The 15,112-nt window shown below is 55.8% G+C and overlaps 2 protein-coding genes across 2 annotated transcripts in view; both read left to right on the top strand.

The window, feature by feature from the left end:
* The window catches only part of CD276 (CD276 molecule), a 10,194-nt gene extending 4,951 nt beyond the window's left edge, over positions 1-5,243 (top strand). Inside the window, exons 5-7 of the mRNA XM_074156338.1 lie at positions 879-920; positions 1,396-1,431; positions 2,792-5,243. Of these exons, the coding sequence (XP_074012439.1) occupies positions 879-920; positions 1,396-1,431; positions 2,792-2,814 (101 nt within the window). The 3' untranslated portion in view covers positions 2,815-5,243. The remainder of the gene's footprint in view (positions 1-878; positions 921-1,395; positions 1,432-2,791) is intronic.
* A 5,113-nt stretch (positions 5,244-10,356) lies between these two features.
* LOC141470105 (zona pellucida sperm-binding protein 3-like) lies at positions 10,357-13,640 on the top strand. Its single transcript, XM_074156032.1, has 9 exons — positions 10,357-10,764; positions 11,552-11,670; positions 11,756-11,859; positions 12,084-12,261; positions 12,339-12,459; positions 12,566-12,657; positions 12,727-12,872; positions 13,151-13,270; positions 13,510-13,640. The coding sequence occupies exons 1-9, from the start codon at positions 10,357-10,359 to the stop codon at positions 13,638-13,640; spliced, it is 1,419 nt and encodes a 472-aa protein (XP_074012133.1).
* The last annotated feature ends 1,472 nt before the right edge of the window (positions 13,641-15,112 follow it).

Here is a 15,112-nt window from a genome sequence, read left to right as displayed (position 1 = left end):
GTTTTTTGTTTTTTTTTTTTTTTTTCCCTCCCTCTGTTAGAGAGTGTTTTCTCCCCGGCCAAGGGATTTGCAGCGCTGTGACACTCAGCCGTGGCCCCGGGCCAGCTGACCTCAGTCCTTTAGCATCAAGACAGGGCTCCCAGCCCATGATGTTTTGCACTGATGGCTGCACGCCCTTAGCAATAACCTTTTGCTCTCTGGCTCTTGGTCAGCCAGAAAGCGGGCAGGGACCCTGCCCGTGAGCCTGGCAGCCCTGGGAGGCAGGAGCGGCAATTTTTGCTGGTCTTTCTGGCCAGGAACAGTGTCGTGGCATGTCCTACCCGTGGGGGTGCAAAGCTTTCGGGCTTCCAAATGGGGTGACAGCCCGGCAGCCCGGTGGGTGCCAACGGGAGGGAGAAGGGGATGCTCATCCCACAGTGCTGATGGGGTTTCCTGGAGGCGTTGGGGGGGATCCGTGGTCTCCCCACTAAGCTCCTCGCCCAGCGCCGCTCCAGATGGCTGCTGTGCTATAAATAGAGAGGCAAGTGGCTGCGCTGCATCGCCCAGAGCTGTGGCTTTTTCTGCTTTGCTTGTAAGGGGATGTGCCACCCCTGGCACAAGCCTTGTGCTGGGACAAAACACCCCCCTCCCTTCCTGGGTTGCTGGGTGCTGGTGGGTACCAGTCACCTCCTCCCTGAGCATCACCAGTGGCTTGGCAGTGCCTGGTCCGTAGCAGAGGTGGGGATGTGGGGTGGTCGTGGGCGGCTCTTGAGCAGTCGGGGACGGTGGCGAACCAAGGGACAGCCACCAAACCCGGCTGCCTGGGACAGGGGGTGCAGGGTGGGTACTGGGGTGAAGCCCGGCAGATGCTTCACAAGCTCCAGCTTGTTCTTTTGCAGGGACGGAGGAGCAGGACGAGGAGGGGGAAGAACCTAAGACAGGTGGGTGCGTGATGCTCGCGTGTTATATACGGGAGTGTTTCACAGCGTGGTGCTCGTGCCACCGTCCCCTACGCATGCAAACACCCCGACGGGCTTTGCACTCTCCATCGGTGCTCAGCACCCCCGTGATGTTTGACGCACCCCTCAGGCTGGCAGCTCTGTGATAAGCCACGCTATCTTTTAATAAAAAAGCACTCACGGTGCTCTCCCATCATCAGGTGGGTTAATTATATGCCCGGTTGATTACGTGCCTTTATCTGCTGGCATGGGAGCAAGCCCCCTTGGGATGCCGGCTCCTTCGCTGCTGGGGAGATTGAGGGACCTGGGGCTGGTTTGCCATGGAAATTGGTGGGTGCAATTAGTGGGGTGGGTTCCCCAAAACAGGGCTCTTGGCTGTTTCCTCCGTGGAGGCATTCCTTTGCAAGCCCCCCTGTCCTGCATGGTGTGTCTGACCATGGTTTTTTGCTTTTCACAGCCCTACAGCTGCTGAAGAGCCCGGAGAGCAAGGACGGTGAGTGCATTTTCCATAGGACCACGGGCTGGCTCGAGGTGAAGCTTTCTTCCTAAGCATACGGGAGATGGTGCTCAGATCTAAGTGTAAAGCATCTGTTGCATCTCCATCATCAGGTCTTGGGGTTTTTTGAGGTTTTTTTTCCATCTTAATTTTTTTTTTTTTCATTTATTCTCCCCAGTTTTCAATAACATTTCCCCCTATAAATTCTTTCCCAGCATTTTGAGCTGCTTCTGCTCTGGCCACTGCTCATATCTGCCAGCAGTGATGGAGCGATGTCACCAACAGCACCAACGTGGCATTTCTTCTCTTATCCTTCCTTTTCGTGGGCAGCTCAGGGCCAAGAAAAGCCTCGTGCCACCAACCTGGGTCTTTGTGAGCAATTTGGGTCTTTTTTTGTGTTGCCATGGATTTGCTAAGAGGAGGAGAATTGCTGGGGTCGGTCCTTGCCTCGCGGAGAGGGAGGTGTGAGCTTCATCCCTCCCAATGCAGAGTTCCCTGGCAGCAGCCTGAATTTCTGGTGGAAATTAATGAAAATTGGGAGTCCCAGCTCCTGTTTCTGCCTTTCAGTGTCTTCTCCCAGCCTCCCGGCTCGATGCTGCTGACAGCCCGTCACCCATCCCAGCCCAGTGCTGGGCTCCAGCACTTTCCATGCCTGGTCAGCCCCGCTCTTCCCCGACTCATCCTCCTCCCAAGATCTCAATCTTTTAAATTTATTTCCTTTCTTATTAAAGGCAGAGCCTCGGCCTGTGCTGCTGGTGAATCACTGCTAGTTTAACCCTCCCTTCCTCTTTTATTAACAGCCCTGTTTTTTCTCCAGTGCCGTCTTCCCCTCCACTCCGATAGGTTTATAAAAGACTTTTTTTCTCCCGTCACACTTTTAGCGAAGCATCTTTTTTTCCTCTTTTTTTTTTTTTTTTTTTCCCCTCCTGCCTGCCCTTATCTCCCTGTCGCAAGCCACCGCAGCCCGTGCTTGGCTTCCCAGCCCCTTGGCTTTTCATCCCCACCGCAGCCTGTTTGCTTAACCCTGAGACATCCCCTGCTCGCTCCTCGACCACCTTTGCAGCAGAAACGAAGCTTGAATTAATAACATCTCCCAGGGTTTGCTGGCTGCGGCAGAGTTTCTAGCCAGGAAGATGGATGGAGGGATAAAAACACACCTACGTGTGCCTGGTCGTATTTGCCCGGGGCTGGCATCAGCCCTGGGAGTGGGAAGGGTTGCAGGGTGGTCCCCGTTTTCCAGGGCAGGGAGAGCCAGGAGCTGCTGGTAACCAATTTAACTTATTAATTTGGACCCGTGGGTTATTATTCTCTTTTAATATCTTTGCCAATTTTTATTTCTTCTATTTTTCCCCCCCAGATAACGAGCAAGAAATTGATTGATGGACGCCCCCAAGTGGCACCCTGTGCCCTGGACCAGCCGAGGTGTCTCCGGCAGGGATGAGCTCCGGGTCCTCTGGGGAGGGCACAGACCTGCTGCCACCCTTTGTCCTGGGCCCTGTCTCCATCCTCCTTCCCCGGCCATGTCTTCGGGGCACCCTGGGGCTGGAGAGAGGCTGCATCTCTTTATCCCTGGTGAGCCCTGAAGACCAGATCCTTCCTGGAGATGGTGTGTGTGAGGAGGAGGCTCCTCCTTGTCTGTCTGTCCGTCCCCATGCTGGGCTGAGAGCAACCAGGGTTGACCGTTCCCTCCAGCACCCTCTGTGCCTGCTCCTGCATCTCTGCAGCCAAGCCAGCCGCCTTCCAGGTGCCTTCCAGGGCAAATTTCGGTGCCCTTCCCAAGCCCAGAGGCCTTGAGAGGGATGATGGGCTCAGCGAAGTCCCTGGGAGTGACTGGTGGAGCCCTGGAGGCTCCAGGAAGATGGATGGGACCTGCAGGATCCCCAGGCACGGTGGGACAGAGCTGATGCTCTTGGCCCTGATGGATACACCGCTCTGGGGACACATGGGGATGATTATTTTTTCACATCACACCACTGTGGTTCATAGAATCATAGAACAGTTTGGGTTGGAAGGGACCTCTAAAGGTCACCTAGTCCAACCACCCCTGCAATGAGCAGGGACATGTTCAAGCAGATCAGGTTGCCCAGAGCCCCATCTGGCCTGATCTGAAATGTTTCCAGGGATGGGGCACCCACCACCTCTCTGGGCAACCTTGGCCAGTGTCTCACCACCCTCAGCGTAAAAAAAAGATCTTCCTTCTGTCTAGTCTAAATCTCCTCTCTTTTAGATTGAAGCCATTACCCCTCATCCTGTCGCAACAAGCCCTGCTAAAAAGTTTGTCCCCATCTCTTCTGGAGCCCCTTTAGGGACTGGAAGGGGCTCTAAGGTCTCCCCAGAGCCTTCTCTTCTCCAGGCTGAACCCCGCCAACTCTCTCAGCCTGTCCTCACAGCAGAGGGACTCCAGCCCTCCCAGCATCTCCGTGGCCTCCTCTGGCCCCGCTCCAACAGGTCCGTGTCCTTCTGGTGTTGGTGGCCCCAGAGCTGGAGGCAGCACTGGGGGGGGGTGTCTCCCCAGAGCAGAGCAGAGGGGCAGAACCCCCCCTCTCACCGTGCTGGCCACGCTGCTGGGGATGCAGCCCAGGATGCGGGGGGCTTTCTGGGCTGTGAGCACACATTGTCAGCTCACATCCAGCTTTTCACCCACCAGAACCCCCAAGTCCTTCTCCTCAGGGCTGCTCTCCATCCTGTCACCCCCCAGCCTGTATGGATACCCCAAACCAGGTGCAGGACCCTGCACTTGGCCTTGTTGAACCTCATGAGGTTCACACAGACCCACTTCTCCAGCCTGTCCAGATCCCTCTGGATGGCATCCTGTCCCTCAGGCTTGTCACAGCCCCACTCAGCTTGGTGTCGTCAGCAAACTTGCCAAGGGTACCCTCGATCCCACTGTCCATGTCATTGATGAAGATACCGAACAGTACTGGTCCCAGTATGGACTTCTGATGGACACCACTTGTCACCAGTCCCCATCTGGATGTTGAGCTGTTGGCCACTACCCTCTGGATGTGATCATCCAACCAATTCCCCATCCACCGAACTGTCCACCCATCAGATCCATATCTCTCCAGTTTAGAGAGAAGGATGTTGTGGGAGATGGTGTCAAAGGCCTCACAAGTCCAGAGAGATGATATCCATAGCTCTTCCCTTGTCCACTGATGTAGTCATCAGAGAAGGCCATGGGGTTGGTCAGGCAGGACTGTCCCTTGGTGAAGCTGGGCTGGCTGTCTCGAGTCACCTACCTGTCCTCCATGTGCCTTAGCTTCTTGGAGAATCTCTTCCATGGTCTTCCGAGGCACAGAGGTGAGGCTGACAGGTCGGTTCCCGCTGGACTTCTATATTTGCCTTAAATGCAAAATCTCACTGCAGTGGTTATTCCCTGCCTTAAATTAACTGGGGGTGTTTTTTGAGGGGGGGGTGAAAGGCAGGACTCGGGGGTGGGAACCTGCTGGCCAGGTGAAGCCCCCCTGTCCTCCCCCTCATGAAAAAGCTGATGCTCTGGGGGCTAAAGCAGTGGTGGGGACGAGTCTGGCTGGTGCATGGGGTCGAGCCTTGGTGTTTCCCGTGGGATTGGGGGTCTTTGCCCCCATGCGTGTCCTGGGGGTCTTCCCTCCGCTGCTGGGTACCTGCAGGGTGCATGGGGGCACCCATGCCGCCGGGATGAACAGGGTGGCATGTCCCTGGTCCTGCTCCAGTGGGTGGAGAAGCCCTTGCTGTGCCCCTTGGTGGCTCTTCTGCTGGTTTTTGTCATTATTTAAAATCCAGAACCTGAAGGGGTTTTTTTGTGCCTTGACAAATAAATCTGGGGGTTGTTTTGGACAGTGTTTTCCAGGCTCAGTGTGGTCTCTGGGATGCGGCTTTGTCCATAATGAGTTTGAATGTTGAATTTCCCAGAATGAAACCTTTATGTCCCCCTTTCAGCCCAGCCCCATCTGTCCCTTAGTCCCCTGTTGCCACTGCAGCACCTGGCACCATGCTGTCCTCATCCGTCACCCAGCGTGGGGAGAAAACCGCTCCAGCGATGGAGAGATGCCTGCCCTCATCCCTCCTCTTCATTTTAATACCTGGAGCAGCAGAATGAAAAGCAAAGTTCCAAAGGGATATTGTCACCTGGCAGAGATGGCGCTGAAATTCGGGCTGGTTGATCCCAGCGATGGGATGCGAGGGGGGTCTGATGGGGAAGGGACCTTCCTGAATCACCCGTGGAGGATTGGTTTTGGCTGTCCATCCCCGAGCACGAAGGCAGACTCTGCATTTCATTGGAAAAAATACTTCTAAAAGCGAGACAAGGGAAAGGGTGCTGGTGTCAAACTGGGATTAGGGAGGGGATGGATGGTGATTTCATTCAGGAGCTTTGATCTACAGCCTGGATCAAGCGCCGGTGCAATTTTTAACGAGGTGCCAGGAGGTACCATTAATATTTAGCACCCAGATGCTGGGCTGGGGGAATGAAGCCATTAAGCACCCCCAGCTCCTTGGCGGATGGTGGGATGAGTTGTCCCCACATCCCGGACATCTTTAAAGGACCTGAGATGGTGCCAGCACCCCTGGGGATGTCTTCTCCAGCTAGGAGCTTTCTGGGGCATTTCCTTGGGCGGATTTGAGGGGCGAGTTTTTTTTTGGCAAAATGTGGTCTGGGCCATGCAGGGAGACCTTGAGGATGGTAAAGGAGAAAATCAGGATTTCCCTGGGGCAGCCCAGGGAAGATATTGCTTGGGTGGCCCAGGCTGATGAGCCATCCCAAACTGTGAGCTTCTGCTTGGGTCTGAGCCCCTCATCGCTGTCCCCGGGAGGATGTGCTGTGCTTTGGCATGGGATAAAGCACCCCAGGAGGAGCTTAGTTGTCCCCTTGTCCCCAGGTGCCATCATACTTTTGGGGCTGCCCAGGTGTTGGGTCTTCTTTGAGGAAGGAAACCATCCATCCTCTTCTTCAAGGGCTCCTTAATCCAACAGGCTGGTATATGGGTGCTGTGGATGAGACCCAGGCAGGGAGGAGGCTGGTCGGCTGCGATGATGTGGCTCTGTGGGGGTTTTTCCATTCTTCAAAAGCCCCAATATTCTTCACCCGCTCCCGGATAGCGGTGAACCTGGCAGCTGGGAAAGTGGGATTTAACAGGGATGCAGAGTGTGAAGGACCCAGCCCTGAGAGCTGGCAGCAGCTCAGCTGCCGGAGCTCGCTCGTGTTTGCTCTCATCCCTCCTGGGAGCAGGCGAGGCTGTGAGTTCATCCAAACACCTTCGATGGGTAAAACGCAACAGAAAAATTACATTTGGCAGATTATTTCAGAAAGCGCCGGGGCGAGTCTCTCCCCAGCACCGATTGATGGTGGCTTGATTCTCCCCATCAATAATGAATAAAGAGATCCTGCTTCTCCTATTGACCTAATTACGGAGGCACAGGAGGATAGAGATGCGGGGCCTTGCTGCTGCCTTTCCCTGAGGACGAGATGACATGGGATGAGGGATGGGATGGGATGATGCCCCGGATGTCCGGGAAGTGGCATTGCTGTCTGGTCCTGCGTTATGTTTCCCCTTTTCCAATCAGTGGGAACTTCACCAGACCCAACTTAACAAATATAATGGAAAGCCTGGTCTAGTGGGAGGTGTCCCTGGACATGGAAGGGGGTTGGAACTTGATGATCTTTAGGGTCCCTTCAAACACAAACCATTCTATTATCCCATGATTCCCTAAGAACCCGCAGACGGATTCCCTCAGGTCTCGTGGACTTGTGCACCTTCAGGTTCCTCGGATGGTCTCGTGCTTGATCTTCACCTACAAGGCACCTGGTCCCGCTAAGTCAGAGTTAAGGGAAGGGCTGAGAGACACTTTAATTACAGATGTGGCTGTCCAGCATCATTTATCCCGGGTAACTCGAGCAATTTATCCATCAGCAGTTATAAGGGATCTGAAGCAGAAAGGAAGAGCGGGGAGTATTTATCGCGGTGACTCAGAAGTCGTTTGAGGGAGATTTGAAACGAAACGGTGATGTTGCTCAAAAAAACCCCTACCTGGCATTATGAAGTTGTCTCCAGCCAGGAAAATTAATGAGCGATATCGTTTTCAAACTCCACTTCCCCTCTTTTCCTGCACCAACCAAGCGGGGTTTGTTTCTCTTTGGGATGCGCAGCCGAAGCGTGGTGCGGGGCCGAGGCAACTGGGGTGACGTTCCCATGTCATTTTACGCTGGGGAGGCATTTCGGTGTCGTTTTACCATCGTTCCTCATGGTGGGTGAGAGAACCCGCCCTTGGCCACGCTTTGGCAAGCGGGTTCTGAGCGGCTGAGCTGCAGGCTCGGTGAGAGCATCGTTTTCTCGGGGAGCGGCGACGAGAGGTTGGTGTTGCTTAATGAGCCTTAGAGAAGCGTGTGCTGTCTCGGGTAAGGAGAGGTGGCTGTAACTACTGCCAGAGAAGTAATCAGTTCCCCTGTTAATACAGTATTTAACACTCCGGTGAAAACGGACCCTGGCAAATAAAGGGATGCCTTTGGATGAGCCATGCAGAGAAAATGTGCTGGGGGTGCGGTTCTTTTCCATGCCCGACAGAGAAATGATTTTTCTCCTCTCAAGCAATGAAGTTGTATATAAAAATATAAAATTGTGGAGACTCATCCCAAGGGGTGGATAGGATTTGTTTTCTCCAGCATGGGTAGAAGACTTCCACCGTGGGACTCGTCCTGCTCAAGCGCAGGCTTTCCAAGGAGCATGGATGGGGCGTACGCAACCGTTGGCCTTCCCCTTCTGGCAGGGGCTCAGTGAAGCCCCCGAGCTCCTGTTAGACCAGGGAAGGACAGAGTCCTACGGCAAAGAGGAGGTGCCTCCCAGTGTCCTTCCTTCCCGGAGGAAAACTGTAGCCAGAGGGCCCTGCAGATGGGGAGGGCTATTCCTTCAGAGCTCTTAAATACAGATTACAGTGATGGATGCGGCACTGGCTGCGGCGCAAGAGCCGGGACGTGGTGGATGGGACGGGGTTTTTTTGCTGCCTGTTGATCTCCTTTGCACCCAAACAAGAATAAAAGCTGTTCCCCACCCAACAGGTTCAGACTTTTAAGGCCAGTGATTCTCCCGTCCCTGTTTCATCGCACATGCCTGACTTAATTTCACCCCATCGTGCTGCCGGTGCTTTGACCTGCCAGCCTTGGGCTGGGGCTATTGCAAGGTGTGAGAAACACACCTTTGAGCAGAGCGGCTTTGGGCTGTGTTGGGGTGAGACACGGGGCTGGGGCTGTTGGTGGCTCCTTGGGTTTGTAGATGAGCTGCGCCTCTTCCTTTGGAGCAGTAGCCGAGGTGCGTGGGGTGCAGGCACCCATCCGCGTAGAGGCGGTTCCTCGTGGAGGTGGTTTGCAGGAGGTTGGGTGAATGAACCCCCGGACCTTCAGTGCCATGTCCTGCTGCTGGGCCGGGCGATTGGGTTGTGGGCATCACGGGCATCACCTCCCGTTCTCCTGGATGCCTTTGGCTGCAGGAGTCCCCCTGGGCAAACCCAGCTTGAGGGGTAATCCCCCCCCCCCCGGCTACTAGCCCAGGGATGATCTGGGTTTGGAGATGACTGAGGGCTTGCTGAATTAATCAAGAGGGCTTGAGCTGCCAGAGAGGTTTTTCTTGTTGTATCATTTATTCATCACTCATAAAAATATAAGGGGCAAGGCTGGGACAGAGAGATCACGCCAGAGGAGGATGGTGTGCGTGCGTGTGACGTTATTGATGCTTTGGGGAGGGAATGACTGATGCACGGGCCAGCAAGGGAAGGGGATCCCACCAGGAATTTTGGTTCACGCCCTCGGTCTTGGTGGGAGCTTTGCTCATGCAGCTCATGGCTGTGGTCTCCTCGAAGAGCAAACGGGTCAAGTCACCCCACCCCGAACCCCTCCTGCAGGTCCTAGCAGACCAGGGGGAAGGTGCTTCAGCCAGGAGACCCCACTTCCACGGGCACCCATGTAAAGCACCAGTAGAAACACATGAGGAATACAAGCACCAGGGCTGAAACCCCCCTCCCGGCTCGTTTGTCCTCACCGGGTGTGTGCAGGGCATTGCTACCGTGTCCAGGGAACCCCCCTCACCGGGCTCTGTCACCACGACAAGCAGCTTTGAGTGACCCCCAACCTCTTCATGCAGCTCAGTGATGTAGAGCCATTAGTCATGGTACTGTACACACCAGCAGCTGTGCCAGTTAGCATAATTAGCACACGAGGGCCAATTAATCTCTTGATGATGCCTGCCGTTCACTTATCAGCTGCTATTATGGGAAGATCGGCTTTTGCACCTCTGCTTTCTATGCAAATAAGCCGGTTCTGATGCCTTCATTACTCCATATGCAATTACCCAGCGCAGATACCCATGAAATCCAGCAGGGACACATTGCCAACAAACACGGGCCACAGCCCAGGTGGGTTTTGCAGTTCAGGTCCTCTCCATCTCTGAAGGTGCCACCTCGAGTGCTGCTGTAGGACCTGGGCTTGGGGAATTGATGATGATGTGGTGGAGACCAGTGGAGAAATGCTTGTGGGAGCCTGGCTGAGCCCTTGCCATGTTGGTGGCCAAAACTGGCTCCGTGTCACAGAGGAAGAAGGACACAGGCAGAGGTACGAGGGACAAGAGCAGAGGTCTTGTGGCCAGTTGGCCACCGAGGTGTCAAGGGCTGATGCCAGGCCAAAGAGGCAAGCCAGGGGGACATGGGAGAAACTGCTCCAGGAAATTTTCAGGTGCAGCTCCAGTGAATTTCCAGGTGCAGCTCCAGGGAAATCACCCTGCACAGCCTGAGAGGGAGGGCTGGTCCCAGCTGGGTCCCGTTGTCCCAGGCTGCTGCTGGTTGGGTGGTGGCCATGCCTGCAGCCCCCAGGTGTGCCCCGTCTGGGCTGGGCTGCTGGGGGCTGCTATAAAAGTCTCCTGAGGAGCCTTTTCTCCATGAGCTGGTTTTGCTGTGTTCAGGATGGGGCCTGGAGGCAGGCTGGGGTTTGCTGTGTTCTGCTGGGTGCTGGCTGAGGCTGTGTCTTCCAGCCCCTGGCGTTTCCCTCCAAGGGGCTCGGGTGTCTTGGAGGTGCGGGGGGACTCCTCCTGGAGCCGTCCGCGTGTGCCTTCCTTCTCCCGGCCCTCTCCCTGGGCATGGGTGGATGTCTCCCAGCTCCAGGCTGCGGCTCCGCTGCACCCTGTGGCCGTTGAGTGCCAGGAGGCGCAGGTGGTGGTCACGGTGCACAGGGACCTCTTTGGCACAGGACACCTGGTGAAGGCTGGGGACCTGACCCTGGGCTCAGCTGCCTGCTTGCCGGTGGCCCAGGGTGCTGCTGAGAGCACGGTGACCTTTGTGGCTGGGCTGCACGAGTGTGGCAGCAGCCTGCAGGTGAGGTGGGATGCTGGGCTGAGGGCCTGCTCCATCCCTGGTGATGGTGTGCGGGGAACGGCCCTTCCTCTGGGTTTTGACCAGCGCTGGGTGGGTAAGTGGGAATGGCTGAAGAGCAGCGTGCTGTCACGCTGCCCAATTCCTCTTGGCGAAGGTCTTGGTCCTAGAAATGACTTGGTAAAAGTGATGTTGGGATTTGGGGTGGAGAGGGGCTCACCCGGTTGCAGCAAGTCTCCAGGCAGGGGTGGTGTGGCCATAGGAGAGCTGGTCTTTGGAGTGTGGGTCCTACCCTCAAGCCCTAGGTGAGGTGCACACGCAAGAGCCAGCAAGGCTTGTAGTGGTTTCAGGGTTGGGAGGGATGCAGCTGGATGCATGAGACCATGGGAGAGCTGGGCAGCGGTTGCAGTGAGTGTCCCTGGGGGAGTTGGGCAAGGGGCTTGCTGGGAACTTGGTGACCTCCTGATCAGGAGAGGAGAAGGGCTGCCTGGAGCTGGTTTCCCCAGTTGAGGTGGGGGAGGAGGCTTGAGGACCTCCTGTCCTACAGCCCCTGCCCACCTGATGCGGGTGCTTGCTGGAGTGCCCAGGTCCTTGAGCCTGACTTCCTCCAGGACTGGCACCTCGTTGGGATGCCATCCAAGCTTCATGGCACCCTGTACGTGCTGGATTGGGAATGTGGAAGACAGCCTTGGGAGCTGATGGGCCTCTGTGTCCTGGCGCAGTCAGTGGTGGGTGGCTGCTGGTGCTGAGGTTCTGGTTGACTTGGAGCTCTCCCAAACCTTCCTTCCAGATGACCCCTGACTCCTTGATCTACAAAACAAGTTTGTCCTACAAACCTACTCCTTCTGGCAACCTGGTGATTGTAAGGACCAACCCAGCTGTGGTTGCTCTTGAGTGTCACTATCCCAGGTGAGGAAGTGGGGGCTGTGTCTCTGCTCCTGTGGACCCGAGGTGATTGGTGGCATCCGTGTTAAGGCTTGTCTCTTCCCTTTAGGAGGAGCAATGTGAGCAGCAATGGTGTCCGGCCCACGTGGGCTCCCTTCCGCTCCACCCTGTTGGCAGAGGAGAGGCTGACGTTCTCCCTGCGCCTCATGACCGGTGGGTGCAGCCCCCAGAGCCCCGTTTCCCTCGGGTCCCTGCTCCTGCTGGGTCTGGGCCACGGGTGGAGCAGCCAAAGAGAGCTGTGATGTGGGCTCCAATCAAACCTTGCAGGAGGGAGACATGGGGTTGCTGCTAAGTGAAGAGGTGCCCTGTGGGAGGGGGGTTGGGAGGGCCATGTGCTTTTGTCCAAAGTGACCTGTGGCCTTGGCTCTTCCTTCCAGATGATTGGAGCACTGAGAGACTCTCCAATGGCTTCCAGCTGGGGGAAAGCCTGCACCTGCAGGCTGATGTGGCTTCTGGGGGCCATGTACCCCTGAGGCTCTTTGTGGATGACTGTGTGGCTACCCTGAGTCCCGACAGGACCTCCTCTCCACGATATGCCTTGATTGAGCTCAGCGGGTAAGGGGTGCGGTGGGGTCTTGGGGGTGCTGCTGGAGGTGTCTGGGATGCCCCTGACTCTTGTGGCCCTGGTGCAGGTGCTTGGTGGATGGGAGATCAGATGACAGCTCCTCAGCCTTCATCTCTCCAAGGCTGAGGCAGGACACGCTGCGGTTCACAGTGGATGCCTTCAGGTTTGCTGGAGATGACAGGAACTTGGTGAGACGTGGTGCCTGCCCCTGCTGCCCCAGCATGTCCAGAAGCCGTGCTGTTCTGCTTGGACAGACTTACTGAACCTTGGATGTGGGTCTCCTGTCCCTTCCAGATCTATATCACCTGCCACCTGAAGGTCTCCCCAGCTGACCAAGCCCCAACTGCCTTGAACAAGGCCTGTTCCTTCAACAAAGCCAGCAGCCTGTGAGTAGCTGGTGCAGGTAGGGAGGGGACCAGCCTGGAGAAGAGGGCTTACGGGTGATTCCCTTTCAGCTGGGCTCCAGTGGAGGGTACTGGAGACATCTGCAGCTGCTGTGAGACAGGCAACTGTCCATCGCATGGAGGATCCTCCCGGAGAATCCACCCTCCAGCTGGATGGCCCGGGAGGCGCTTGAAGAGAGACATCCCTTCCAAGCAAAGTAAGGCTCTGTGTGTCCACGCTGTCCCCCTGGGGCAGGGTGACCCTCCAGGCTGGGATGGCCAAGGTGCTGGCAGATCTTTAGCAGATGCATCTCCTCTGAAGGAGAAACCAAGCTCTTCTCCAGTGTCCTTGTTCAAGTACCAGAGTCTGTGTGTCCTTCTGCTTGAAGCCACCAGAAAGCTGCTCTGGCAGGGTCTGCCTTCCTGTGAGCCCTGAAATCCGGGGGAAGCAGGAGTTCTCTCCCCTGTGAACTCATTCCTGTCCATCTCTTGTCAGGTGGGTCCTCGATGGCGGCAGAGGCTGAAGTCTCGCTTGGACCACTAGTGATCCTTGATCCGGCTCGGGGATTGTGGAGTTCTTCGGGGGGTCTTGCCCCAGCAGGGAAGACCCCACATGGTATGTGGTCTGTCTTGTTTGGTTTGACTTGAGGTGCCTTCAGGTGTCTACTGAAGGTGACTCCAGGTTGATCTAGTCATGAATCCCCCCTGATTTCCCGGCTGGACTTAGACTTTCCAGTATGATCACCAGAAGACACTCTGAGGGTTTTCTTCCCAAAGCTGCCTGTGAGCTCTTCCGCTGATGGATGGTGGAAAATCACTGAATGTGAAATAAGTGGGGTTTTTCTCCTCTTCCAGGTGCTGCTGAAGGACTTCCTGTGCTGGTCCAAGTTGCTGTGCTCACAGCAGCTGCTGTGTTGACCTTGACCGCTCTTGGTGTGTTTCTTGGGTGCAGACGATGTAGCTGCCCTCCCGGAGTGTCTCTGTAAATGCCCAACTGTAATAAAGAGCAATGTTTCTTTCATTCCCTTGTGTCCTCAGTGGGGTGGAGGGACAGCAGTCAGGGTTTGCTCAGGTGGGAGCTGGGGCTGTGCTCATGCAGCATCCTTCACCTAAGCCATCTCCTGGAGTGGCTGAAAGCTCTGGGGAAATGTGGAGAGGTGTTGCCACCTGTAAAGCATCTCCTAAGCCACAGCACTTGGAGATGGCAAGTGTGTCTCTGCAGAAGGACCTTCTAAAGGTCCAGTGCTGCTGCTGAGGCTCCCTGTGTGTTGTGTACTCGGCAGGCAGGGCTGTGCCTGAGGGCAAGGAGTTCTCAATCATAGAATGGTTTGAGTTGGAGGGGACCTTAGAGATCATCCCGTTCCAACCCCCCTGCCCTGGGCAGGGACACCTCCCACCAGACCAGGTTGCTCCAAGCCCTGTCCAGCCTGGCCTTGAACCTTTCCAGGGATGGGGCAGCCGCAGCTTCTCTGGGCAACCTGGGCTGGGGTCTCACCACCCTCGCAGCAAAGAATTTCTCCCTAATGTCTAGTTTAAATCTACTCTCTTGCAGTTTGAAGCTCTTATGCCTTGTTCTATCGCTAGAGTCCCTCCCCAGCTTTCCTGGAGCCCCTTTAGGGACTGGAAGGGGCTTGAAGGTCTCCCTGGAGCCTTCTCTTCTCCAGGCTGAACACCCCCAACTCTCTCACTCTCTCATCACAGCGGAGAGCCTCCAGTCCTCGCAGCGTCTCTGTGGCCTCCTCTAGACCCCCTCCAACAGGTCCATGTCCTTCTGTTGCGCCGGGCCCAGTACAGATGGGATCTCCCCACAGTGGAGCAGAGGGGCAGAATCCCCTCCCTGGCCCTGCTGCCCACACTTCTTTTGATGCAGCCCAGAATGGGGTTGGTTTTCTGGGCTGCAAGTGCACGTTGCTGGTTCATGTTGAGCTTCTCATTCACCACCATCCCCAAGTCCTTCTTCTCTGGGCTGCTCTCCAGCCATTCTCTGCCCAACCTGTATTTGTGCCTGGGCTTGCTGTGACCCAGGTGCAGGACCTTGCATTTGGCCTTGTTAAAATTCATGAGGTTTGCACAGGCCGACCTCTCCAGCCTGTCCAGGTCCCTCTGGATGGCATCCCTTCCCTCCAGCGCATCGACCACACCACACAGCTTGGTGTTCTTGGGAAGCTTGCTGAGGGTGCCCTTGATTCCCACTGTCCATGTCACCAACAAAGATGTTGAACAGCACCGGTCCCAGTACTGACCCCTGAAGAACACCACTCGTCACTGGCTTCCACTTGGACATTGAGTCATTGACCTCAACCCTTTGAGTGCAGCCATCCATCAGATCTGTGGCTCTCCAATTTAAAGACCAGGATGTTGTGTGGGTCTGTGTCAAATGCTTTGCACAAATCCAGGTAGATGATGTCTGTTGCTCTCCCCTTCTCCACTGATGCTGTAACCCTGTCAGAAAGGGCCA

This window comes from Numenius arquata, chromosome 11, assembly GCF_964106895.1.
Source record: "Numenius arquata chromosome 11, bNumArq3.hap1.1, whole genome shotgun sequence".
Classification (NCBI taxonomy): domain Eukaryota; kingdom Metazoa; phylum Chordata; class Aves; order Charadriiformes; family Scolopacidae; genus Numenius; species Numenius arquata.
This window is presented reverse-complemented; position numbering and strand designations above follow the sequence as displayed.